Source organism: Gallinula chloropus (genome assembly GCF_964237585.1).
Source record: "Gallinula chloropus genome assembly, chromosome: 2".
Classification (NCBI taxonomy): domain Eukaryota; kingdom Metazoa; phylum Chordata; class Aves; order Gruiformes; family Rallidae; genus Gallinula; species Gallinula chloropus.
The window spans coordinates 77448858-77476710 of record NC_140086.1 but is presented as its reverse complement, the minus strand read 5'-3'; the positions used below and the strand labels follow the sequence as shown (position 1 = coordinate 77476710).

The 27853-nt window shown below is 44.3% G+C and overlaps 1 protein-coding gene across 1 annotated transcript in view; it reads right to left on the bottom strand.

Annotated features, from left to right (window-relative positions):
* Nucleotides 1-27012, bottom strand: part of ANKRD33B (ankyrin repeat domain 33B) — a gene marked incomplete at both ends in the record, with an annotated part of 40183 nt that extends 13171 nt beyond the window's left edge. Inside the window, one exon of the mRNA XM_084260012.1 lies at nucleotides 26575-27012. Within this exon, the coding sequence (XP_084116138.1) occupies nucleotides 26575-27012 (438 nt within the window). The remainder of the gene's footprint in view (nucleotides 1-26574) is intronic.
* Between the last annotated feature and the right edge of the window lie 841 nt (nucleotides 27013-27853).

Here is a 27853-nt window from a genome sequence, read left to right as displayed (position 1 = left end):
TCATGATTCAGTCATCCTGAGCTCAGCATTGCTACCGGACTATTGAAAAGATAAGGGCAGAGACACAAGTATCAACCTCTCTGGTAACCCTTCCTGTCTAAAACACACTCACACAGACGTGCTGCAAGTTCATAACCACAGAAGACCAGCAAGGACAACCCAGTTATGAAAACTGAATGGCCCACCCTGACTCCTTCACCATTTTTCTAAGCTGCTTTTGCATAAACACTCTTTTTCTCTCAATTCCCCATGGATGCTACTGAGACAGAGCCATTCACCTAATGACAACAGCTGCAGTTGCTGATCTGTTGTCATTAGAACTAGTTAGTTAAATATTTCAATGTCCCACCTTTCTTATTCTGGATAGCCCTATTGGTTTAGGTGGCACAGAGCTTCATTAAGAACCAGGGGCAATGCCAAATCTTTGGGATGCTCACAAGATATGTACACTATTTCTCAACTACATCTTTTGATAAAATTATTACTCTGATTTCTTCCAGTCTCTATTCACTCTTGTCCTCAGTATGAAACAACAGCCGCCACTGCTTTATAAAGAGCATCTCCATTTCCTTATAGAGCACCTGTAGTACTTCATTCTGTTGAAATTGTACAGAGGATTCTGCTTAAAAATACACACACACACACACACACACACACACACACACACACACACAGAGATATCTAAGTACACGTCACCTGAAATAGGTAACTAAAAAGTAGGTACTCTCCTGGTGGGATTGTTCAAATTAATCCAAGTTTTACTACAATGCCGTAATTCTTAGCTTTAAAAAGAATTGTATTGCTGTCCACTTGGTAAGGACTTGAGCACCATTTTAATTCTTTAATAATTTCATTTTTCACCTGATGCTCAAGATAGAGATCTCTACAGTTCCAAAAGCTCTGAAGATTTAAAGCACCACCCAAGCACTCAAAAAAATGTCAGTTACTAATGACAGCAGAAAACTAAGTGTGGAACCGGTTGGAGACCTACAATTCTTGGCAATAAGAAGGTAGATCCTATTCTTCACTGAAAAACTTGGTGCTTCTGAAGGGCAGCATTTTCAAAAACCTGTAAGAATATCCTAGGGGAGTTTTCACTGCTAATGGAAAACTGTTTCACTACAAGTCTGAAGGATATTTTCACAATATATTTTAAGAGAACTTTTTTTTTTACTAAAAGTATTTACCAGTTCTTTAAAAAAAAGTGGGGTTTTGCTCTCTTTAAAAGGAAAACAAACTGTAAAACGAACAGTAATAGATGTCAAACATTAAATCTTTTTTGTGAGAGGCTTTTGCATGACAGTATTCAGGGGCTTTTGTCCTACTTTAGTGGGTACCTCCATCAGACAGGGTGCTTAAGGCATATCCAATACACACTGGCACTCTGATTTCAGCAGATAGGAACACAAACGATCCCAAAATCAATCTCATTCACTGCTCTGAGTTTACAAACCAGGAGGATTACTTAGGTATCAACATCTAAAGTTTATTTTCAAACGATGCTATCAAAGACTGCTTGCTTAGGGATAAGGAAAGGCAACAGAGAGTAGGAGCTTTCCGTGGGATTACATGATGCAGCAACATGGAAAATCATTCTTGGAGGACAGCTGTATGAATCTGAGGTGTTTCAGGTAAGAGTGTGAGAAGCTGGTATCCGATGGAGCCTGCCCAGCACTCTGTGGCTGAGAAGCAAAATGCGCAGTCGCATGAGGACATAAAAACAAGTGGCTCAGCTGCCATGCAGGTCCCAGTGGCATTCAGGGCTGTCAAGCTGATACAAGGGCTCTCTGGTCACCCTCGCTGGTTACGCGTCTCTTAGGGAGGTGGTGAGACAGGCCTCTTGCTGAGGGACCACATTCCTCTTGTGAACATGTCAGGCATCGAAATGAGGTGCAGGAGGCTACAGCTTTAGAATAAAAATTGCAATAAGCCCTTGGATTCATCAGTTATTTCCCAATCCCTGGATCAGTGATCCCATGATAATGTGCTAATGTGTAGTTTCAGGTTGATTTTTGTTTGGGGGCTAGGGGTGGGTTCCCCTGCTTTTGTCTCTTTGCATCCATTTCTGGCCCCGTGTTCTCCTTGCTGGAAGTCAGAACAAGGGGATTCGCCAGGATACACCATCGGTCAGTTGCACCGTGTGTTATTAGTTGAGACTCTTTAACTTCATGTACCTATAAATACTGTAACCCACAGCCACAATATGTTACTAGCCCTTTCAACAATCTCAATTGATAAATGTAACTGATGATACAAAACTGTTTCCAGCAAACTGCTTTCTGAAGCAACTGGCAAAGCAGCAGCCTGTATGGCAGGAGTCTGCAGGAAATACAGCTGTGTGCTTAAAGCTTTTTTAAAAAAACAGTGTAAATTAATTTTAGCTTGAAAATTCTGAATATGAGTCACACGGTTACCCTCAGAAAGATGACGACATTTCATGTCATTAGTGTCCCACCAAGGCATCAATTATTTTGGTCCTCAAGTAAAGGGTCACAGTGCAATTGTGGTCAGTGTATGTAGGGAAAAAATTAAATTGAATATTGCTATTATTTTGTCAGTTAAGATCAGTTCTCAGGCACAGTCACCATATGTGAATACTTTAGGAGAAGACAGATTGACAATCCTTAAATACATGTACCCGTCTTGAGTCTTCAACCTTTCTCCTTCAACCATATCCCTTTTCCTCTCTTCCCTTTCATATATCCTCAGCCACCACTTACTTTAAATCACAGTGAGAACTCAAACTGTCCCAATTAACACAGCATAATAATGATAATAATAATAATGATGATAGAAGTACGCACAACTGTACATACATTACAGCATGCAGGCACAGTGTCCCTACTTTTCCAGGGCTGCTGGGTTAGCTAAGACCTGCTCTCTCCCGTTCAGCAGCCAGGGTTGCTGCCCATCATTCTCCCAGATCAATGAAACAGAACAGGCAAAAAAAAATCTGCTTTGATCCTCTGTGCAGAAGAGACTGCAAACATGAAACAGCCCCAGTGCCTTTGGATTATAGGAAAAAGGATTTGTTCTTTACAAGGGACCAGGGCTGCTGGGTCCTCTGAGTTTTGTGACAGAAGCTGTTTCATTTCTTGCATACCGCGCACAGAGCCTGCTTGACAAACAAAACACCATGGGTCACCCATCATATCAACTACATCAACATTTACTGTAGATTTTTCTACATAATGGGGGGAGGGGGTTGAAATTCAGCTCAGCAACAGGTTAGGTTTGTTTTTTCCTCCAAGAAGGAATGCTGCCAGGCGCTGAGGGCTCTGTCTTTCCTCTGTGGAATATCTGGCATTTCACAGAGCTTCCCCACAGCTTTTCTACAGTATATGACATACACAGCTTTTATGTAACTAGCACAGTTTTGAAATACTCCCTGTTGTTTTGCAGTGACAGAGCAAAATTAACAATGCTTTATTTAGAATACATGGCAAAACAGTCAGTCTGGGATGAATTACTTATTTTCCATATATTCTAAAGAAACTGTCTAAATAAAATGTAACTGATTTTCTTAATTTCATCCCTTAATCTTTGAATGGGCATTTCAGGAGCGGAACTGCCTGAAGTCAATGAGATGTTGCAACACCTTCGTTGAGCAGTGTTTACAAATTATTAAGAGTTTCATAGTGCTCTTGTGTAATCTGACTACAAGTATTGTATTAAAATTCCCTACAAAAGCATAAATTTGAAATTTGCGTGTTTGAAATAGAATAAATAGTCTTGGGAAACTTTTGATTCCTTTTAGACATATTTCTTGACATGCCTTTGATTTCATCTCAGCTTGGAATAGTGCTGCCACTATAAAAATAAACTCTGCTTTGCTCAGCTGTGCTGGCTAATGACATAACAATGTCTGATTAAGTGAGGTCATGGATATCTCAGGAGACAATTTTATAAATCAGAGGTTATGACAAAATTACAGATGTAAGGCTGTTTGTACACTAAATCATCACAGATAATAGAGATCACAAGAAATACCAGAGGATCAATAACGAACTCAAGCTGAACAGCAGAGCAAATCACATACAGCATATGCAATTATTTTAGCGTCTTAAAAGATCTCTTCAGGCAACTTATTTCCCACCAAGGTGCTGAGAATGAAAAGAACTTATTATAGCTTTTCACCTATTATCCCAGACAAAAATGGGTCTGGCAAAAGACTGAATTGACATTACTCATTGCTTTTCATAAGCACTGTGATAAACATCTGCCCAGTTTGCTTTGCATGCATCTGTAAGTATTAATGACAATTCTGAAAGGTTGATTTAACAGCAGCGATTAAAACTGCATGTAATTGAATTAAAGGAGATAATGATTCATTGTAATCCATAACCATATGCAGGGACAATTATGAAAATGATGTCTCCTTTAAAAGCATATTTCACAAACAATTGTATGAGTAACAGCAGAGGAAGAGCAATAGAACATAAAGGAATACAAAGTTGTCTTTAACCATTTTCTTGTTGAATGACTAACATAATAATTCATATATTTAATCTTTTGTGTTATCTATACCTCACTATTATAACACAACTATATACAACTGTCACTCACTATAACATAACTCACATACAAAGCAAAACCAAAAAAAAAAAAAAAAACTAGGTCAAGTATTTAAAAATAAATCTCCTAAAATTATTTGTGGGAAATTTTGATCTCCACTAAAAACTCTACAAATCTGTGTAACTTGGGCTAACAGGGATTCTATATTTACATCATGCTACAGAAGAGTAAAATGTAGCAGGGAGCACCACTATCTGCTATATAATAATTTGCATTTAATGCACAAAACCTCCCAGCCTGCACAAAGCAACCCGAGAAACTTTCAGAAATGGCTTGAGCTTATGCTATAATTGGTTTAGCTGATTAGTTCAACTGCAACTGAGATGAGGTAATTATTCAGGTCATCAGTCCCATGAAAAGTGGTGTTTATGTGCTACAGAAACCCATCAAGCACATAAGCTTTAATATTATCTGCGCAAGATAATTCAGACTGACCTTTTAGAGAAAGGGCAGCAACAGCGTAGTCACACACACACTCATATTGGGGAAGCAACAAAAACATTTAAATTAATTTTGTCCGACTGTTGCTTGGACAAAACCCCAGGTGCCTGGAGGGGGGAGATGCTGACTCTGCTGGGAGAAGCGATCGGACAAATGCAAGAGTATTCGAGCAGGGACAGCATGCAAAACTCTCAGCCCTCTCTGCGGAGGAGCCCAGTAGCCTGAAGCACCATCTTGTATCCAAAATCAAGCTTAAATGGCACTGCCCCCTCCACTGCCTGAATAATGATGGCACAGAGTTGTCACCTTCGCTTCACAGCGTTATGAGTGCTCACAGATTCCTTTCACAGTGCGAACTGCACTCTGCTGGCTAAAATCACAGGCCACTCTGTGGACATGCAGATGATAACCCACCATTTTTCCCCTTCATTTTGTGGGATACATTCTGCTTCACTTATTTCGTAAATGCCTCTTGTATCAGTCAGGCCACATGCCTTTAAGTAAAGGTGTAGCTTAGTATATATATCATCTCTGCAGAAGGCCTTACTTAATCCATTCTAATCCAAATCTCCATGATCACCTCTAAAAATAGTCCCAGGAAAGTTCATTTTACTATGCCTGCAAAAGCTTGCATTACACAACAGTGAAAATCAGTGCCACTTGTGTAATAAATCACGCAACAACAACAAAAAAGGTAATAAAATTAGCACGACTTTCCTTATTTACTAACATGTACGTTGTCTGAATGGGTTTCAGCATCACTAGTGATGTAAACAGCTGGCAGAAACCTCAGGAAGCTACTGCCAAGGGCCATTAGGGACACACAAGGCAAATGAACGCATGCCACATAGCCAGAGATATTCCAGTGGGTGGGATATACAGGATATATTTATCAAATGGCAAGAAGGAGATATGCTTATGAAGGATTAATCATTCTCTATTCTTTTATTTTTCTTTCATATCAAGACACATAATAAAAGCAAATAATTTAATGGGAAATCAAAACCCCTTGATCTGATGGTGTCCTCAGCTCCCTCACTGCCTGATGTCTCCTCCCAACACTGGCCACCTAGCAGCCTCTTGACATGGCTCCCTCGGCCAAAGCCGATGTGGGGAGAAGACAATTGAAGAGGCAGATGATTGTATATTGACCCCACGGGAAACCTGATGGGAGAAAAACTGGACCATTAGACCAAAAACAACCACTCTTTTTTCTCCTCACTCCTGCAGGGAGTTCACACCTTCCCATGAGGCAAACCCCAGGTGAGACAGCACCCGGTTGCTCAGGAGCGCTTCACCGCACCCCACCCCTCCAGGGATCCTCGGGGAGCTGCAGAAAGCAACCTCTCTCTCTCTCATGCTCCTTCACCCACAGCATCTGCTGCCACGTCTCACCCTGAACAAGCCTCTCCCAAACCTCCAAAGGGCTGGGGGGCTGCTGAAGTACAGAAGGCTGTACTGACAGCCAGCGCTCTCTGGCACCTCCTCTCCCGACCACAGGAGCAAAGGGTCGCTTGTTCCTCTCTGTACCGCATCCTCTCAGCCATCCTTTTCACTGCAGAAGGAGGCCAGAAGCAGAGGACCCTCAGGATTACTTCTAGCAGTGGTTAACAGCCCCTCCAAAAAAAAAACCCAAAAATGAGCTAAGGGACACTGTGTCGATGGAGTTGCAGGAGGCCTGGGCTTATGGTTTTAAGCTTTGCAGTATGTGTGAGATCTCTGGTCACCAGTAAACACGGTGTCATTTTGAAAAGGGAAGATGTTAGGAAACTGTAAGGAGCTACTGTTTAATAAAAATAAAATACACTTAAAGGAAATGTCGGGTCACATGGTGGAGTTTAACATCATTATCCGTACATTAAAAAGAAATTAGATTCAATAACATAGCAAATCAACCCAGGATTGCATTTTTGGGGAAGGGTTCTGTGTTCTCTTTATGGGGTGTCTGTCTGTAAAGGGCAAAAAATACTGTGGGAAGATAGTAGGGAAATTAACACAAATTTTATCAGGTTAAATTTCACATTTTCAGTTTATTTGGACTGTCATGTTAGATACAATTACTAAATAGTGATGATCCCTGACAAATAATGCAGCCTTACTAATCCTAGCTTTCCTGTTTGTATAGCACATACTAATCAGTGCTAATACTGTCAAATGTTAGTGGTAAGTTTTGATAGTGTTGACAGTAATAACACATGATACATGGCAGCCAAATTTATACATTCCTCTCTGCTGTGCCTGTTTTTCGATATCTATGCTACATGCAGGTCGCTCTTCTCTTGCTTAAAAGTAGGGGAATAGATATTTCTAAGAAAGAAGAGGTGTGACTTCAGAAAACAAGGTAAATTATGCACTGCACTTTAACGGGGGGAGGGGATGCTGGTGTAAACCCAGAGGGGATTTCTACCACAGATCCCACCTTAAGGTGCTCTAAACAGTAACAACCCCAGCCATTGACTGCAGAGAGCTGGGGGAGGCAACATCACAGACACCCACCAACCTCAGGACCCTGCCCTAGTGAGCTGATCTTAATTTCCTTTCTTTGCCTTTCACAGCTATGCAAGGTTCAATGAGGCTTCCAAGGGCTGCAAACCATCCCGTGATAATGTATTTCCAGATCTTTTAACAAACAGCACATGGTGGTGCTTTGCTTGGAAGGGGTGTTTCCAGTGAGCGACAGATTTAAAACAGCAAAGTGTTGGCTGCTTCCCCCTGCGAATGTTCAAGGCTGGGAGCTCCTGCTGCTCTGGGAAGTTGCTGCACGAAGCCACCATGGGTTGGAAACCACTGAGAGAAAATGAGTTTGTAACTAGACTCAGACTACAGCTTTTGTGGAAATAACTACATGGAAAACATTTTTGGAGAATCTCTTGATTGCCAGATTACTTCAAAATCCAATGTTAGAACAATAGTCTTCCAATCGATTATATGATTGAAGCATTTTGTTATTTGGGTTTTTTTGGATTTTTCAGAAAGGCAAAACCTGTAAGAGTTAAAACGATGGTCAAAGGAGGGCTGCCTAGCAGCATAAGCCAGGTGGGACTGACAGGACTTGTACCCAGTGCACCCTCTCACCACATAAGACCTTTTAGGAACATTCAGAAAACAGTTCAGATCTGAACTCCAAGCACTGGGCCTGATCGATACTGCCATTAACTCGCCTGCTGGTTTCTAAATATACATATTTTCACACACATTGAAGATAAAATGGAGAGTTTGCAGCATTTTAAAAACCTACCTTGTAGTGCATTGAGAAGCCATTTGAAATGCATGTTGTGCACTGACATAACTCTGTCAAAAAGCACTCCCTTTGGCCTTAAGGCACACGATTCAGCTCCTCTCCATCCGTTTAATAGATATATTTTCCTTTCTGTTATGTTCTGTCAGAGACAGGATGACCATAGCTTAGGTCAGTTTTAAGAGGCTAAAGGGAGGGTGAATACATAGAGGGTTTTTTCAGGCGACCTCTCCAAAGGTAAAGGCTCACAAAAATCTGTGTAAGCAGTAACTTTCAGTTCAACACTGGCTAAAAGATAAATGTACAGCCTTCTACTCTGTCATAATCTATCATTGTATCTAATCCATCTCTTCCATAAGCAGCACTTTATAAAGGCCCCAGCACATTTTAAACCGACGAGACTGGGCCTGGGATGAGCCTGCAAGCACCCTCTTGTGGCAACGAGCTCCGGAAACCGGTTCGATTAGGAAAGGCCTTTCCAAGGAGTTTCAGTTCCTTTCCTCCGACCCCTGTAAATTCATTTTGCTTGTGTCTCTCCGAGCCTCTTGGTTGTGGAATCTCACCAGGCTCAAACAAAAAGCCCAGGAAGGCCTCTGTCCATCGGTGGCTAATTGCCGATGGGGGAAAAAAAAATAAAGGGTCTCTTTCCTCAGAAGGAAATTTGATGAAGAAAAAACCCCATCAGAGTGAAAGCTGTTCCTTGCTGAAGCCCTGTGCTCACCAAGAAGAGCAACTGCATACCTTTTTTTGGGACACAAGGAGGGGGACACACACGACACTTCCCTCATGCTACACACAACACTACGTAACACCCCGCCCTCCCCCAAAAGTACCAGCCTACTGCCCCACTCTCTGTCAATAAAGAAGCTGTGAGAGCAATACAAGCACAGTCACCATGCCATTCACCAGTATGTTGCATAACAACATCAGTGGGTAAGTAACACCCTCATTGTGTCTTCTTTCCAACCACCCCAGTGCTCAGCCTTTTGACTCTTATTGCTTCCTTTTCTACAACACTTCTAAAATAAACCCTCCCTATTGATCTTGGATATTCTAATAATAAGCCTTATTGATCCTGGAACTGACCTGAATCAACTAGGAAACTGCACTAAACTTTCTCCCTCCAGTGAAAAGAGAGAGGGAAAAAGACCAGCTGCCCTTGCACTGCCGAAGGGCAAATGATTCCCAGGTGACAGCTATGTATTAGTACTAAGCCTCCAGGATTCACCTTACATACTACAGTCGAGAGGTGTTATCAAACAGCAGCAGTCAGCATCCTCTTTTCAACCAAGAGGATAATGTGGTAACAACAATCCGTAGCTGTTCCTGAAAATGCAAGGTGAATACTGATGTTCAGGAAGAAATGCCTGTTGAAGTATTGTTGGGAGACATGAAAGAGGTTCTCCAGCTGGGCCAAGTGTTACTATTTTACTCCTATCAAGAAAGGATCCCACTGATGGGATAGCATTAGCTTGTCTCTTCAGATTATCATTAACTAGTGCAAGTGACAATGGCTCTTTGGATGCAAACTGTCCAGGTTCTTGAAAGCCCTTTTCATTACACTTTCCACAATGAAAGAGCTTCCTTTATCTAGGATATGCATCTTTTTTTACCTAGACTGGCTTACATCTCAGTTGTGCCCCTTTCTGAGTTTTTTTCCCAGCTCTAACAAGGCAAAATAATTCTTTCTGCCTAAATATGAAAGAGGTGTCCTGGTTCTCCTTAGAAAAAAAGCCTTTTTGAGCAGTAGATGTGGTGAATTCATTTGTGGTGAATTGATGGGAGGTATCTGTTTTCACTCTGAGACCTAAAGTGGATTTTGGTATGTATGGATTAGTGTCAACTCTCATGATCCTAAAGGGTTGCAATCCTGTAATCCCAGAGCTCCATGCAATGCAGCTACTGTGGAATTTCACAGATGACCATGTTGGAGGCTATAAACTGGGTTTACCTAAGTATTACTCCTTGGATTCATGTTTATGAAACTTGGAGGGAAGCAGCACAGTTTCTGACTTCGTAGGAAGTCTTTCATTCCTTCCCACCTGTACACTGCTTATTACCAACGTTCCACAAATGGCACTGAAAAGTGGGACTCCACAAAGAAAGAGAGAAGAGGCACTAATATCTGTAATTTTTATTAACGTAGCCTTGACAAATTCACAGTGTCTGAATACTGGAGATACTCAGTTCTGGATCAAAACACTACCTTCAAAGAAAGTGTGCAAATTTCAACTAATTCACAGTGAACTAGCATTGCTAATACTGAACAGTGCAAATTTTATGACCAAATATTTCAACTTTTATAATTGCTAGAAACACTAACAACTATGGTGGCATTTTAAATTACAGCAGAACATGTGGATTATGTTTCAGTAAGGCTTTCCTAGTTTTTATGCAAATACACTTCAGGTCAAGGGGGTTTAACAAGAGGGTTGTGCTTTTGTGACTTACACTGATGGCTCCATAATGCTCACGGCTGGTTAGACAGCAAGAACAAACTCCTGTTATAAAAACAAGCAAACTACAGTTCTGTCTTACTTCAGGAAGAAAGTAACTGATAGGCTGCATTCAGCCACTGGAGGGGAAATCCAGCATGCATCCAACTTCCCAATAAGCAATGGTTCCTTCCTGAAGGTTTAGCATCACCCTGTGAAAGTGCATCTATTTTAACAACGGGCAGAATCATATTTGTGAAAGATCAGAGGCTAGCACGCCGCTAAATTAGAACACTGCTGCCACTGGCTTGCAAGCCCTAGTGAGCAGCCTCTCATTAATTTAGTGCTGTATTTAGGGAATGGGCTCGTCTACAGTGATGCTAATCTGCAAGAGGCTCAGCCTGGGTTTTTTGTTTGAGAAAACACACTGTGGCATGGAATTAATTTGTTCAGAGGGACCTTTTTTGCTCTGGTAGTTCACGGGGTTTTGTAGATTCAACTTTTAGCATATCCTGAAGAAATGTGTTTCTAAAGCAGCTTTTTCTGTAAAGTGTGTGTTTCCATTTTAAATCACTCCCTTTTATTATCTCAGTTGGCTAAACATTCACCATCCACTGCAGCTGTAACAGGTATGAGTATGTGAGCAGACAGCTCAACAATGGCAAAAATCATGTTGGAATATCCAAGTGAGACACAGTCACATCACCATCTTACCCATCTTGAGTCAACTACAGTACTTGCAGCTTGAATTTAATAAGCAAAAGCAGCACATGTTTGTACTGCATGTCACTGCCTGGTGGCAAGGGCTGAGTGGGGCTCTACCTGCCATTGCCAGGTGTGGCTCTACTTGTCTTACCTTTTCTACAGAGACTGTGAGCACCCAGTTTACCCCAGCTGAGTATCCAGCTCTGTGCAGTAAAGGCAGGAAGGCATCTTTTGCCTCTGTGTTTGGACCTAAGAATCTCATCTTCTAATGAATACACCCTATTCATCAAAATAATAGAGAAACATAAGGAGGGATTGAACGTTAATATACTGTTGAATTTGAAATAGATAAGATAGGATTAATTATCTGACAAAAAAAGGAAGGAGGAACACATTCACATTTATATTCAGATGTCTGGAATTACTAGAGATGACCTGTCTTTACGAAAAAACTGCTAACTCATTAACACAATATATCCACTTTATAGAGCGGTTTCAGTCAAACAATTGAGAAACTATTCTTCTTCTACTTCATAAAATCAGGGAATATTTGGGTAAACTGCAAAAAGGTTTCTCTTGAGTCAGGACTACAGGTATTCATATAAGCAATCTGCTTTTTAATATAAGGACCTGTGTCTGTGATAGAACCAGTGGACGTTTAAAACAGTTTTCTCAACAGAAGAACACCTTCTGCTGAAAAGAAACATGCTACAAAGAAAGCAGTATGTAGCAAGCACATCTGATGGAGGGGGTTTCTCGGATATCTCTGCAGGTGAACTTGACCCATCTCCGTGCCCTGCAGCAGAGAGAGTCTTTGGGTATATCAAGACATTGCTTGACTGCAGGATGGCATTTTTGTTGATAAAGGCTCACTAATGAGAGCAGTATCTGAGCATGCTGAGGGACCTTTGAATTATGCTCCAGGCCCCTGGAGGAAAGAAAAAAAAAAAAAAGATGGCCAGCCTACAGGGAATTTTCAACATACAGCTGGAAACTTAAAACTTATCACAGAAGTTTTCCAGTCTCTCCAGCTGAAGATTTGTAAATAAATACCTTTATACAAAATAAAAGGATACAGAAAAACATTGGGCACCTGACTCCTTCCACCTCCAGTTGTGACATCTTTTACTGTTCACAAGAAGACTGTCCCCTGTTGCATTCAATGTCGACCAAACATCATAGTAATTATCAGGCCAGCAATTTCACCTAACTAAGCAATTAGCTGCAGCCGTATTATTTGTGACCTGGAAAAAACTTTGGGCTCACACATCCACAACGGTCTGTGTCGCTTTCCTGGATCTCTGTGAGCAGGAGGATACTTCCCATCAGCTCAGTACGGCGCGAGGTCACACAAGCTGTCATGGCTGATGTGCTGCTGCTAGAGAGCTCCACTGAAGCAAACAGGCTGGCAAGCTCAGAAAATTGGAAGTGTATTCCTACTAAAGTTATAAACCAAGGGGCACCAACAGCAGCAGAGATTCCTGTATAGTAAATGAGAGCCTTTGGTAGAAATGGACTTGGCTGCTTAAAGAGACCTGCCCATTAAAACACCAGAGGTGACCTGTAAACACAATTATCTTCATTTTTGTGGTGCCCAACTCCAAAGCAAGGGAATTTTCTAATAGATGGGAACAAAGAAGCATATTTACTTAGAAGAAATATTGCAAAGAAGATTCCATAATATTTGTACAATTTTTTCTCTTTCATAATGATGAAAAGCATGGTAGTAAGGGAACTCTCCAACCAATAGGTAAGCATAGTGTGGTTAGCAGTAAGCAGAAATACTAAGAATAAAAAGCTGGAATGAAGAGGTATTTCTGTATTCCAAAGGAAGATAGTACATGGTGGTGTAACCAAATGCTCTATTATAAAATTGGCGGTTTGTTTTTAGCAACATATGACATTCTTAGTGTACGTTTTCAGCTGTGCAACCTAATACATCACACTGCACAGAAATAATATGCACTGCATATTACCCCCCCCCCACACCCAAAGGAATAACAGTAAGTTTTATAAAGTTAGTCATTGATTTAGCTGTCACTCACAGGCCACACTTGTGGACAAATTGAGCAGTTTTACAGGAGGCTGAGGCAAAACCTGAAGACTGGCATTTCTAGAATTGATTGATGATTAATATATCCAACCACAATTAAGATGCTAAATGGCAAATATTTTGTCTACATCTTGGCTTCTTCTACAAGCTTGGCTTCTTTTTGTTTCATGATACTGAATACATGTGGCACTACCTGTCCCTTCTTCAGCAGCAGACTTTCAGGAGCATCCTTAAACCCATCTGTGCACAGTCCAAGAACAGTATATCTCAGCAGCATGAAACCTCCCAGCTTCAAGTAGAGCTGCCCACAAAGCTGAGCTGAGTGCACCAGCAGCACAACCTGCTGCCAGAGCTTGCTCTTCTGTTGCCCTTTGGATGGACACAGGGTTCAGGAGCATCAAACACTGCCCCTCATTACCACCAAATCTACATGTGTGTTGTTTCTTCAGCCATAATCTCTAGAAGCAAATGCACTGAGGTCTGTATTTTCTATTCTGCTTTTTTTTTTAAATCCTCTAATGTGCATTTTCTCATCCAGAGCTGAATTTTTCATTCCCCAGGACTAACTTTCCCACCTCCTTCTTTTGCCAAAGAAAAGAAACACAACTAATGCTTTCAGTTTTGAAAAAGTAAGACGTGATGTGTTAATGATGTAGCTTTCAAAGCCTCAGAGACTTTCATTTCACAGAGAACTTTCCACTTGCTACGGAAGTCCATCAGACTGTGCCCAGCACCACCAAGGGAGAACCAAAATCCCTTTCCACGCCTCAGGAAGGACATACAGGTCAGATGAAATTGCATCAGCTACGCAAAGGTAATGACTCATACAAGAGCAGTAAACTGAAGGAGATGTGTACCTTAACAACTTTGAAGAAAACTCTTTTTCAGGTTATGATCCTTTCTATTTTTGACTCAGGTTTTCCACCTCCCTCCCTTAAAAGTGTGTGCTAACTCATCTTACTCAGCTGGATATTAGAAAGCACAGGGAGGAAATATCAAGGTCATGCCTCTATTAGAAGACTGAGAACTTGTAATTTCCTTCTCTTTTTTTTTTTTTTAGCTCATGTACAAGCAAAACAGTTTTTACACTGATACCAAAGGACGTTCCTCCGCCCCCCCCCCCGACATGTTCTTAAAGATCCTTCCTCCTCCCGATATTTGTTATAGAGATCAGAAGTATTCAGGACATTTAGTTGGCAGCATTAACCTGTGTTGCCACACAGTTACCATCTGTGCCTAACAGGGTGGCTGAATTTGTGGGGCTAGCACAAGAGGGCAGGAGTTTCTACTGATCTAACGTCAAGTAACTAAAACCCCAAAATGATTTTAGCATTTTGGGGTGACATCTGATAGCTAGGGGATTCCATAGCTTTAATGCCAGCAGAAAAGAGAGTGAGAGACCTCAGATACAAAACATACTGGGGAACACAATCACCTTCCTGGAAACCTCCATGTAATTACTGCTTTAATGCCAGCAGAAAAGGGAGTGAGAGACCTCAGATACAAAACATACTGGGGAACACAATCACCTTCCTGGAAACCTCCATGTAATTACTGCTTTAATGCCAGCAGAAAAGGGAGTGAGAGACCTCAGATACAAAACATACTGGGGAACACAATCACCTTCCTGGAAACCTCCATGTAATTACTACTTTTCTTATTTGAACTAAGATCTTGGGAGGACAGTCTGTTCACTGCACGCCTGTGATCTGTGCGATGCGAGGTAACAATCCCATAGCTGCATGTTGAGATACCCCAGCTCCACTCACACCCACCCTTGAATGGAGCCTCTGCTCATAAATCAACCGCACCGACTGTAATAAGCATAAACTAGGTCAAGCTAAAAACGTCCACGGAAAGATAAAATGACAATAGCAAGTGGAAAGCATTTCACAATCTTGCATCTTAGAGAAAAATAATTTGGGTAATAAATTTTAAGAAAGAAGCTGACATTTATTCACAGTCTTTTCTTTTTCTTGTTGTCCTGGGATGCTTATATTGCTTACTGCCTCTAAAATGTCTCATACGAGTATATTTCAATGTTTGCTTCATGTCATATCACTAACAGGATGAGTGGGAGCTCATGTATGGTGAGAAGGGAAGGACTAGAGCATCTGCTCATACTTCTAGAAATCAAAAGCAACGTTTTGAAAGTCATCAGGCAACTTTATTGCAACAAGTCTGATTTGGTAAGGCAGCTCTTGCAGGTTTAATTATCTTGCTTTTGCAGGGTGTTTTCCACATACATATATTGGATCCAATACACTTCATGGGAACTTACATGGAGATAAGCATTGTAAATGCACCAAGACATCCGAATTCAGTAAACTGCATACATGTTACTTTAATTTGAGTAAGGTACTAACATGATGCCCACGTACCCAGCACTCATACATGTCACCAGGCACGGTCATGCCTGTTCCATCCTCACAAGAGGAAAAATCTTCCAGGCTGGGAAATGCCCGTGGCCACCACAGCAGTGCAAAGCAAAGCACAACACACAGGACCCTCCTTTCCACACAGAATAAACAGGTGGCAAGGAAGATTCGGTCCCACCCTATGCAGATGGTGGCATAGAGGCAGGCTGGTGTGGACCCCATCATGCTGTCTGGTGCAGGCTCGGGAGTGCCTGAGCATCTGCACCCAGCCACCCCTTGCAGGCTGAAGGATGGCCCCTGCTTGGGGGACTGCACTGATTTCCTCTCCCCCGGGTATGAGGAAGGCACCTTGACTCTGTTCCCAGGGACAGAAATTAAGTGCTTACTTTCCCTGCCACCCGTGAAACAGCAGAAGGTTTCACGTGCCCCCTCAAACCGCCAACCGTGGTTTCCCTCCAGGAACCACGTGTGGCTTATTCCACACGGCAGAGCTGTGTCTCTGGCATGGTTACACTGCCCAGCCTCCCATCTGGACAGGACTTGCTGGACATGGTGGTGACCAACTGCCTGCAGCACGGCAGGGAAAATGACCTGATGCTTCCCAGGCATCATTTCCCTCCAGCTGCTGTTGCCCTTCTACTGTGCTTGCACTTTTTACTACCTCGGAAGGGCTTTGTAAGTCTACCACTAAAGTTTCATTAATATTTGTAATACTTCATTTTCCAAAGCCAACCCAATGCCTGTTATAGAAAACCTTCTTTTGTAGACAGGAAGATATTTTAAATTAACTCCTTTACAGACCTGAGCTTGGACTCTTACCTTCTCTTGAAAACTTTCAAACCCATATGATACTTCCAGATATGCAGATTTTTCCTACCACCTTCTACAGAACATCTTCCCTTTTCTTTTATCCACATCTAAAGTCATATCCTTCCCATGCTTCCTAGCCAAATGGTAAACTGGCCGGCAGAGCCTTTTTTTTATATGAGCTACAAATAGCAGGATGGCTAGCTTTCCTAACAAAACAAACAAAAAGAGGCAAAAAAAACCCCACCTCTCTCTAAAAGGCTGCTTTTATGAATTTATTTAACATCTTAGAAGCCACTTTTCCTCTTCAAAAAACCTGTAACTGTGGCTTACATGTACACCTGCCTCTCCAGTATTAAGAGAGACAAAACTTCCCCAAGGGCCCAATTCTGAGCTGTGGTGGCTGCTGCTAGCGTCCCTCCTCACCAGCGGTCAGTCTGTCTACACACAGACTGTCCCAAAGATTGGACCTCACTTATTAAGAGGCAAAGAGACAAAAGACTCCAAAAAAAAAAAACAAAAACAGCCCCACCTATGTGAGAGGGTGTTACAGGATTGGGCTCAAAATGTGTGATACGTCTGAAACACGTGAAGCAACAAAAGCCCAGCCATGAGTCACTGCCCTTTTGCATCAGCTTGCTTTCAAGTTGCTCCCCGTGGAATTTAACAGACATAATAGAAAATAATAGAACTGAAAAATGGGAACTATTTCCATAGTGTAGGTTTTTCCCACAGTGGATACAATTTGAATTGCTAATTCACTGCCAGATGTGCTACTACAAACTCTGTGACAACCACTCTCTTCCTAAAGTACTTAATTATTTCTTATTGTGACACACTGGGTGTGCTGCAGGCCTATATTTAGCCCAGGTTGGGGTGTAGGGGGGTTGTTTTCAGTTTTAATGAAAGAACCCTTAGAAACGGTAAATTCAAACCTGTGTGGCCTAACATGTTGAATAATTTAAAAGGGTAACCTTCTGAAAGCAACATTATTTATGAAAACATTAAAAGTCAACTCCTGTCTCCAGTAAAGCCCATGGGAGTTCTTCATTGATTTAAAATCCTCCAGAGATTTTCTTTTCTATTTAAAAAATATCTACCAGTACCTTTTAGTAAGTGGCCCTTGTTCAGTCACAAAAGTTAAGCCCAATCCCACAGTGCAACAGGCTACATAGGAGGAATATGCAGAAAAACAGCAGGCAAGATATATTTTTAGGTGAACTGCTAAAAAACTAGCCAGGATGGAATGACTTGTATAAACAACGTGTGAGAACCGAAAAAGGTACCAAAATCAATGACAAAAACCACAAATTTGGGGAAAACTGGAGCATCATGTTAACTATGCCATCCTACCTGAAAACTTCCTCATCGTATCTGAAATCAGTGCACAGCATTTACAAACAGGTATGACAGACAAAATAGGAGAACCACCTGGATTCAGAGGAAGCCTGGTTTCAGGTGCTGGCTGTCTCTGTTACACAGCAATCGTTAACAAAATGTATAGTGGGGCTTTGGGTTTTTTATCTTTCAGTCTACCTCTTCTTGAGTAGTAGAACAGATTTTCAACACAATAGTACCTGCTGAAGTATCTGGACAGATCCAAATAGATATTCTGATTACTTCTGCTCCTTATTCAACATTTGTTAGTATTTGTTTTCATAGTTCACATTATTGCCAAGCACACACAAGACCATATGACTAGAATTAATATGATGATGAGTGGTCCTTGTGTCACATGTAAAAGTGAACCTAGCTCAAAGCCTTTTATGAAACCCAACAACAAACCTGCCTGAGTGAAAAGGGCATGACCCAACAAGGGGCTAAGCATCCTCATCCCTGCCTTCCCACTGGGCAGCGCTCAGTCCAGGAGCCACAGCCCACATCACTGCTTCCTGCAGTAGCAGGATCTGAAGGGAACTCAAAGTTAAGCTCTTGGCAATACTGAAAGGTGATTTTGATGACCCTTTTCCAACATACTGGAAGCCCCCTTCCTGCTACAGGCTACTGAAACTCAACAGGACCCAGTTCTTCAGAGCAATCAGGTGCTTCTTAGCAGTGCCATGTTTCAACTTCCATTTCATTCCTGAGAAATAGTCTTGGCATGCACTTTGCTTCAGGTCCAGCATGAAGCCTGAGAAGTGACTTCTATACAGAGTAGTATCCTAATTCAAGGAGCATTCCTTACCCAAAGATTTGAAACATTAAAGTGTTTGTGCTACCTTAGAACCATGGGGAAGTGCTACTGGGAATGTGTTTTTTTCTGTAGGTTAGAAATCTTTGCTTTTAAGGAATGGATGGTAGAAGAACAACAGTGCCCAGAGATTAATCAGTTCCACTAGTATGTATATGGGTACATCAAGTACCAGTAGAGCTGCTGGGATCAAAAGGATACACGGGTTCTCCATGTAGTAACATATTCTTTACGTATGTCACTGGACACTGAAACTAATTGAACAGCTCGAAAATGAATGCCTGAATACCCCTACAAAACAGTAAGGAGCCACAGCTCATTTAGTTTTGGTCGTATCATATCCTCTAAAAGAAAAAAAAATACAACATCTCCTCATGAATTCAGATACAGCATGCAAAATGCAGGGCAGTGAGAAGAGCAAATGGAAGCTTTTGGGATTGTAAACTTCTGTATGGTTTCCTACTGAGGGAAGATGCCCTCTACTTCTTAACCTCTCATTCTGAATTTGCAACAGCCATGGTGCCCACATCCCAGATGTGGGATCTCTAAAATCACTTTTTTAAAACTTATTCATACTCAAAACAGTTACTAAGCTCCCAGTTTTGTGGCTGGTTTCTGCTTAGGGGTGAATTGTAAATACAACCAAAAATCAAGTGCCTGTCCCTTCAAAAACTCCTTGCTTTCCTCCTCTCTGGGATAAAGGGCTGACCACCTCTGACAGGTTTCAGGCCACAGGAACTCTGTCACAGGTGTGAATATACCCTGGAAAGAAGAAGCAGGCTCAGCTCTGCCTCTGAGGACTCACAGTCCAAAGCCAGGCTAGCTGGAGCACCCCTCAATAACCACGGAGCCACACACAGGAGTGAGCTGAAAACTCTCAGTTCTGCTGCTTCTGGGGTTTTTTCACTCTTAAATCTGTTACCCCAGAGGTGCTACCACCATCATGGATTGGCTCGGCCTTGGTCAGCAGTGGGTCTGTCCTTGAGCCAGCTGTCATTGGCCCTGTTGGGCCTAGGGGAAGCTTCTAGCTGCTTCTTGCAGAAGCCCCTCCTGTTAGCCCCCCACACTCATGACCAAAACCTTGCCACACAAACCCAAAACAACTAAGTACAAATTGCATCTTACCACCTGTCTGTTATTGTATCCTACTACCATCTATCCTCCTGCATGGAGGATGCAGCAGGTCTGGTCACACATTTCCAGTTGTCTGCTGAAGACCCACATCTCTATCCTTTGTGTCTAAGCACCCTCATGGTCCTTATTAATTGTTCTCTTCACTCCACAGAAATCATGCTCTGTGCATGTACCTCTTCAGTTCAGTTCTCTCCAGTTTTCTGTGACAGATTTACAAAGGCATTACTCATCTGCCACTTAGACAGAGGCAGGCAAGGGCAGGCAGACAGCTAACCTGCCCGTGCTCTTCTGACAATGCCTCTGAGTGCCTAACCCTATCGACCTGGTCCGTACCCTGGTTAGCTCACCCCATTCTCTTAGCCAACTGACTTCATATTTTCCATTGTCTGCCTGCTCCTTGCTGATGGCTTCCCTTCAGGCATAATTATGGTATTTGAAAGCTTCCCAATTTATTTCTGTGTTTTGACAACACTTATTCCTTGCCTTTCGCTCGCTCACCCCTTTTTTAAACACATGTATTTCCAGGGAGTTTTTTTCAGTGTATGTGGGTACTTCTCTACTTTTTTGAAGGATTTAAAGCAGATTCTTTGCCACTAGAATCTTTTCTTAAAACTGTTTCCACCCTAAAAAAAATCCCTTTTATGGTATAGTGTCACAATATTAAGTTTAAATACAATCCTTCCCACAAAAATACCTTGTGTGAGAGATTAGGAGAGAACTGAAACTGCCTATAAAAACAGGACAAAGTTCCCAGCACTGTAGCAGATGACATTCCTCACATCTTTTCTCTGACATGGGATGACTTACGCTGTATGCCATGACGACTGAAAAGCAGCACGTGACAAGATCTTTATCCCTCACCACAAAATGCTGGAACTCATAATTTCTTTTTATTTTTGCAAGTCAACATTGTGAAGATAAGAGAAATAATAAAAAGGGGTTAAAGAAGCATTACACAAGCTCTGGCACTTTGTGTGATGCATGACTTTCCAGAAGAGCATTATCCAGCACAGTAATCCCTACCTGGGAAGCGGGAACTGAAGCACTGGCACCCTGTCCTACTCAGGCAGTCACAATTTTAGGAGTGCAGCCCTCTGGCAAAGACAAATTTGGGTGTCAACTCCGTGAAGGACTCGCTGTGCATCCCCCTGTGAATCTCTGAAGGGTAGTGCTCCCTAAGCTAGCTGAGTCGCCTGTCTCACTGTGGCAGCACACAGCCTGCGGGCTGCTTTGCCTTGCTGAGGAACAGTCGGCAGCGTAGGGCACGGAGACCAGTGTGACACTTCTGATGCTTCCAGCGCCATCATGGGTCCAATGAGGAGCCTAGGCAAGTGATGCCATCCTGAAACATCCTTGTACAGCCAGCAATGGGCAAACGAACCTGGGCTGCCTTCAGAGAAACACCTCCGCTTGATTCAGGGGCTTGCCCTCTGATGCTCTCCAATGCACCGTGTCCACATCAGGAGGTATGCACGATGCCCACACAAGCAGTCTCATGTGCCCAATCTCTGCAAACTGCCTCCAAAAGTCATCAGATGGGGGCTCTTTGGCGTGGGGTGAGGGGACAGCGGTTAAGAGCATGAGCATAGTAACATAGACACCTGAATTACTCTCTGGAGAAACGCACTGCTCTCCGCTGAGGAGAGGAGGAGAGCAGGAAAACCATCTTCCTAATTCATGCACTACACCACAGTGTAAACTGCTCCCCAAAAAACTTCTTTCTTACTCCTACTTCTCCAGGTTTACTTCCATGGCTGATATAACCCTACATTCTCACAAGGTTTTCAAGCAGGTTTCTAGCCAGGACATCGCTGCTTTATTGTAACAGCAACTTCCAGGCTTATGATGCATCGTTGTCCCTCCCCAGGTTATTCTTCATTTGTTTTTTTCTCTTTAGCCTTAGAAGGGAAATCAAAAGAAATACAGATCAAGAACAACAACAACGACCTCCAAAACTCTCTTTTCTTCCTTCAGCAGTAAAAGGAGAGAAGAAAAAACAAACAAATCCAGACCCACTCAGTGACAGAGCTGCAGAATTACATGCCTCAAAGGAAGACTTATTCCAGAGCAATGCTGATCAACAGCATTCCATATAAAGCATTATTGGGTAGTTAACTGTGCTCCTGTATGGATTTGGGAATGTTTCCTGGAAGGAGAAGAAAGACTTTATAAGCTGAGCCACATAGATTATTTTGCCTTCGCACCTTTTAAGGGGACAAACCAAAGATCACAAATATACAAACTCTGCTATATAATGGTCTATTTCCGATAATAAACTGGTTCAATTGCAAATTGGTTCCTAGCTATCTATGGGACTGGGTGAAAGATTCATTGAACGATGATGTAAGAAATGAAAAGCTGAAAAAGACTACAACAGAATACTTTCACAAATATATCAAATCTAAAATACAGAGTTACAGGATGCCCACCAAAACAGCACAGGGATGGTTAACACAAAGCCTTTCTATGGGTGAGCTGCAGTGATTATTTTCAATCTGATGTGAGAATGTTCTTTGCCTTCTTTTCTCTCTGTCACTCCCATCCCTTACTGCCTTCTCTATTGTCATGGCAAATTTCTAAATCTGCTTTCATTCTGCTGTTAGGTAACACCCGAGTTTAAAACTCTGTCTTTCTAAGCACATATGATTCTGGTCTCCAGGGAAGATTTAATAAGAAGTGGTGTTAAACTTCTGGGGTGCAAATGCCTGAAATTCTAGAAATGCAGCTTAGTAAAGCGGCAAAACCCGTCCCCACAGCACGTGGAGAAAAGCATTTCCCAGATCACACTCTGGTCTCTGCCAGATGGGGAGATTTCATATGATCTACAGTTACAGAGTACATTACATGCTGCCACAGCTATTTTCCCAAATACTCCAGTAGGAAAGGAAACAAGCAGTACCACACCAGGCTTTCAGGACTCCATATAGAGACAGCAGGGCAACCGAAGGCGCAGGGATGAACCCTTTGGAGACCCTGTGCAGACAGTGATAGATAAACTGCTGTTGTCTTGACAGGAATGAAAACCTGGGCAGGTACCGGTCTTCAGGCTACATGTAGTGACTAATAAATCAGATGTTGTGGAGTCTGGTGTACAGCAGGAAGGTGGATTAAATGAAAAACCATCCCTGGCAGGTGGTTCCACAGTTCACGCACAGAGCACTAGAAAAATACGTTTCTGCAGAAGCCACATGACAAGCCACTACCCAGGCTTGGAAAATTGACTCCAAAGAGAGAATTGATGTATTTTGATAAAGAGGATGGACAACAATAAGTAAGGCTATCTCTGGATCTTAGGGGTTTTGGAAAGAACTCCTTCTGAATCTTAAAGTCATACATTCACAGTTTAGGGATGAAGTAAAAAGTTTGGGGAAAAAAAAAAAGGCAAAACTCCAGCTGTATGTATGCAAATTGATCTAAAATATTTAATCATCAAAAAGCTTCTCCTTTCTCTAATTTCTTTTGAGTTGTATTTAATTATATTCAGAATCAAACTATGGTATAGTCTTACTACCACCACCTGTTACATTTTTTGTCTATTAAAAATATATATATTGTGCAAACGAAACTGTACTGTACATGCTTAACAGATGCCGTCAGATCAGGCTTATGAAAATTGTTAGCATACTCAGTTGGACAGCCCTCCCTTCACCATCCCACTTCTCAAAAAGTCAGGTATTTTTCCCTCTCTCTCCTGCCTCACAGAAAAGAAACAAGATCTTAGAATAAACAAAAGCTCATCTTCTTTATTCACAGTGCTTAAAAAAATAAGAGTAGAAAGAGAAAAGAAAAGGGGCTTTGCAAGAAATGCATGCTGGATAGCATTGTTAACAAGCATTTGCCAGATGAAAGGAGATGCTGAAAGCTAAAGGTATAGGTTTCAGCAAATGAAAACTTCCATCAGCGGAAGCAGTTGTCCTGGTTTTCAGCTGGGATAGAGTTAATTTTCACAAGAAGCTGGGAGGGGGCACAGCCTGGACAGCTGACCCAAACTGGCCAAAGGGATATTCCATACCATGACGTCATGATCAGCACATGAAGGAGGGCTGGCCGGGGAGAAGCCAATGCAACCAGCTGGGCATTGGTGCTGGGCAGTGAGCAAACGGCATTGTGTGTCACCAGCAGTGGATACTCCAAGCCCTGCCACTGCTGTTCCCCCCTCCCTGTGCTGTCCCAGCACACTGCCCTTACCCCACCCTGCCTTTGCCTGCCCCTTCTCCTGCCCGTCCCGCCCGGGGATGGAGTGTGGAGCGAGCAGCTGTGTGGTGCTCAGCTGCCCCATGGGGTGTATGCAAGTTGTTCACTGGCTTTTTGGCAGTAAAACTAATTTTTCTTTATGGGTAATGTGCAATGACTTTGTATGACGTGCAAAGTCAAGAGCTGCAAAAATTCCACTGAAAGGGCAATAAAAGACCTGAGCAAAACCTCTTATTGGGTAAAATTATCTGAAAAAGGTGGTTTTCCACTGCAAAATAACATGAATTTGTCCTGATGTTCCCCGTGGGGATGTCGGGACTGCAGTCACACCTGATGTTTCAGCTTCCTGGCAGAAGAGTTGCTTTCCTCCCATTCACATCTGCCTGGAAGTCAGACTGACCTTCTCTGTGCTGCTGTGATGAGGGCACTTTGTGAGCATTCATATCCCCTCATCCAGGGAGAGAAACTGGATTCATGTCTCCCACATCATTACTGAGGCTTCCAGAAGTTGCTGAATTACGGAACCTCTTTTACTTTCATCAGAAATGCAGAAAACTGAGTTTTATGTTAAAGTTTAATTTCAAGTCAAATGGAGTATTTGCTTATGTAGAGAAGAATATTTTGCCTGGTTGGTTGGGTTTTTTTTTTAACAGTATGAACAAATAAAAGCAACTTTCACTTCGGACTCAAACTACAATGTTGTTTCTTTTCTGTGAAGCTGGAGACATGAAGAGTAATTTGCTTTTTGGGAAGTGGGATGGAGAAGGGAGTGCTGTCCTAGCAGGTAAATTCCCTGTTTTCACAACCCTGCTCTGATCACCTCCGCAGAAGGTGATGAGGCTGAACTTGCTTTTATCCCCCAACTCAGGTCTGCACGACCCAGCCCTGAAACGGAGGATGCCTCCAGCTTCACAGCCCACTGCATACCCTCTGCGGGGTGGGAAACCCACCTTCGTTTCAGAAGGGAGAGCTGTGGGGCACTTGCTTTTTTATGTCACACATACGGCAGGGCAAAATCTCCCCCACCATCACACATTTGAGGCACACCAAATCAACAGGCTTCAGCAGAGGTGAGTGCCCACAAGTTCCCGGGCTGGGTTTGGGCTCATGCTGAGGTTCACACCTCATAGATAGATGTTATCTGCAACATCCTCAAAATCTCCTGTAATGCACGTTTGGATCTCCCATGTGACTAAGAAGATATGTTGGCTTGGGCAGAAAGTTGATTTAAAACATTTCTACCCTCTGCTGCTCATTCCCACCCCCATGCCTTATTTTGCTGCCCCCTCGGATGTGTTAATACAACTTCTTGTGTTTGTATCTTTTGCAGGAGTATCAGATCACTAAAAATCTGTATTAAAAGCAATCCTTTGGGTGGGGAAATAAAGCTGTTTTGTAGGAAAAGTCCTGTAAGTACACATATCTAAGGCACAAAAAAAGCTCCCCCCTAAACAGCCGCAAACCCTAATTATTGCATTACTTTTGATGCAAAGACCACCTGCTTTGTTGGAATGTACAAGTCGGTTGTCCAACTAAGACCACTCTGGCTTTCTTTCAAAACATTCCTGTCACGGACTAGTTGTGGAAAACGTTTTAAGATTGCTTATGCAAACTACAAGTAAAAATCTTAGTTTTGATATAAATTGCAGTAATACTGGTGAGAGGAGCTGCTGCTGATAATCTTCAGTACTGTTGCTCAAATGTCTGTTACACATCACCCTAGAAATCTTCCCCAAGTTTTCATCACCTGCTTTAGGGAAGTACACTTCGGTCCCTGCAGTTAACTTAAGAAGGAGGCAAAACCTGAACACCAAACCTTGTACTGACACAAAAGCTAAAGCCAGGCCACCAGCCACACAAAAACAAGCACCGAGAGAACTCCCGAAAGTCTGATTTGGGCACAGTAGTGCCCTGAGGCATTCTAGGAACTGGGAGCAAACCTGCGTTTTGGGGGGGAGCGAAATGAACAAAGCCAAACCAAAAAACCAAGGAAACCACAAACTTTGCGTGGTTGTTCCAGTGACCTGGTGTGAGGAGGGGGCCGGGCTGCCCGACAAAGGGGGAAGGCTGAGCCGGGTTGAACACGGGAGTTCTCAGCGATCCCGCTCTCCCCACTGAAACGCGGGAAAGCAAGACCCAGCTCAAAAGTGCCGTCGGGAAAACTGGGATCCCAACCTTCCTCCCGTCCCACACGCCAGGCTCTTCCTCTGCCAAAGCCGGAAAGCCACGTCTGGCAGGGAGAAGCCTCGAGCCTTCCTCCCGTCCCGGCAGCGCGGGGTCCCGTCCCCCAGGGGACTGCAGACCAGCGCCCCTTCCCACGAACGCGGTGTTACCCCGGCCCCCGGCTCTGCTCCCGGCGGGGGTGGGGCTGGCGCGCCGGCGGGGTGCCCGCGGCTGCCGGGGTCGCGGCGCGGCATGCTCACCCGGCGGTTGCGGTCGGTCTCCCGCACCTCCTCCTCCTCGGGGCCTTGGCGGATGAGAGCTCTGAGCACCACGGCGTTGTTGGTGCAGCAGGCTCGGAAGAGGCTGAGCGCCTCGGGGCTGTCGCGCTCCTCCCGCTCCAGAGACCAGCGGTCCTCCTCCTCCTCGTCCTCCAGCCCCCCCGGCGGGTAGAAGGAGTCGTCCGAGGCGATGCTGCAGGTGTCCGGCAGCTCGGAGAAGTCCTCGTACTCCTCGAAGTCCTCTTCCTCCTCGTACTCCTCCTCGTCCTCTTCCTCGTCCGGCCCCTCGGCGGCTGCCCCTGCCGCCCCCTGCTCCGAGCCGCTCTCCGCCTCGGCGCTCGGCATCTCCTTCTCGGCCGCCGGCGCGGGGCAGACCCGCTCCCCGGCCAGCTGTTCCCCGTCCCCCGACAGCAGCACCATGGTGGCCCCGGGGCCGGGACGCGGGAGCTCCCCTCCGCCCCGAGCGGCGCCCGGCCCCGCGGCCAGCGGCTCCGGTTCCGCCGGGCCGCCCTCGCCTGCCGGCCGCGGGGCACTGCCCGGGGGGGCGCTCACGGCGGCCGGCGCCCCCGGCAGCCCCCGCCCGCCCGCCGAGCGCTGCCCCGCCGGCAGCTGCGGCTCTTCCCCGTGCAAACCGGCGGCGGGCTGGGGATGTCTTTGCCCCCCCTCACGCAAGTTTGAAGCCCCTCCCGCAGGTCGTCCCGCCGCAGCCCGGAGGCCGGCCGCCCCTGTCCCGGGGCATGCTGCCGCTCGAGGTTTCCCTGGGGAGGGGCCGATCCGGGCCCGGCGGAGCGGAGGCTGCGATGAGCGGGGAGAGGCCGCCGGCGAGCAGGGCAGGTCTGGGGAGAGGAAGCAGTTAGCAAACTCCGGTCCCGTAATCCGCTCAGCATCTCTCTGAGAAGATTTGGGCTCCGGCTTAGCGCGCTGACATCAGGGGCGCGGTGCACAAGCGGTGTGCGTGGGGAGCGGGCGGGCGGGCGGCTGCCGCGGCGGCTCCTGACGCGCCGCGCAACGGAACTGCAGCCGACAGGTGGGAAAGCCGGATTCCCCAGCGCGCCGCCGAGCGCCCCGCCGGGCCTCAGTCCCGGGCCGCCCCGCCGGGCCACCGGGGCCTCGCATCTCGGCGGCGGGCGAGCTTCTCTGCGGAGAGACCGCCCGCTGCAAAGCCCACCCGCGAGCGGGAGAGGGGCCGGCGGGACGCGGGGCAGGTGGGGGAGAGGCTGCCCCGGGCCCTGTGGGCCCCAAAGGTGTGATTCCAGCGGCG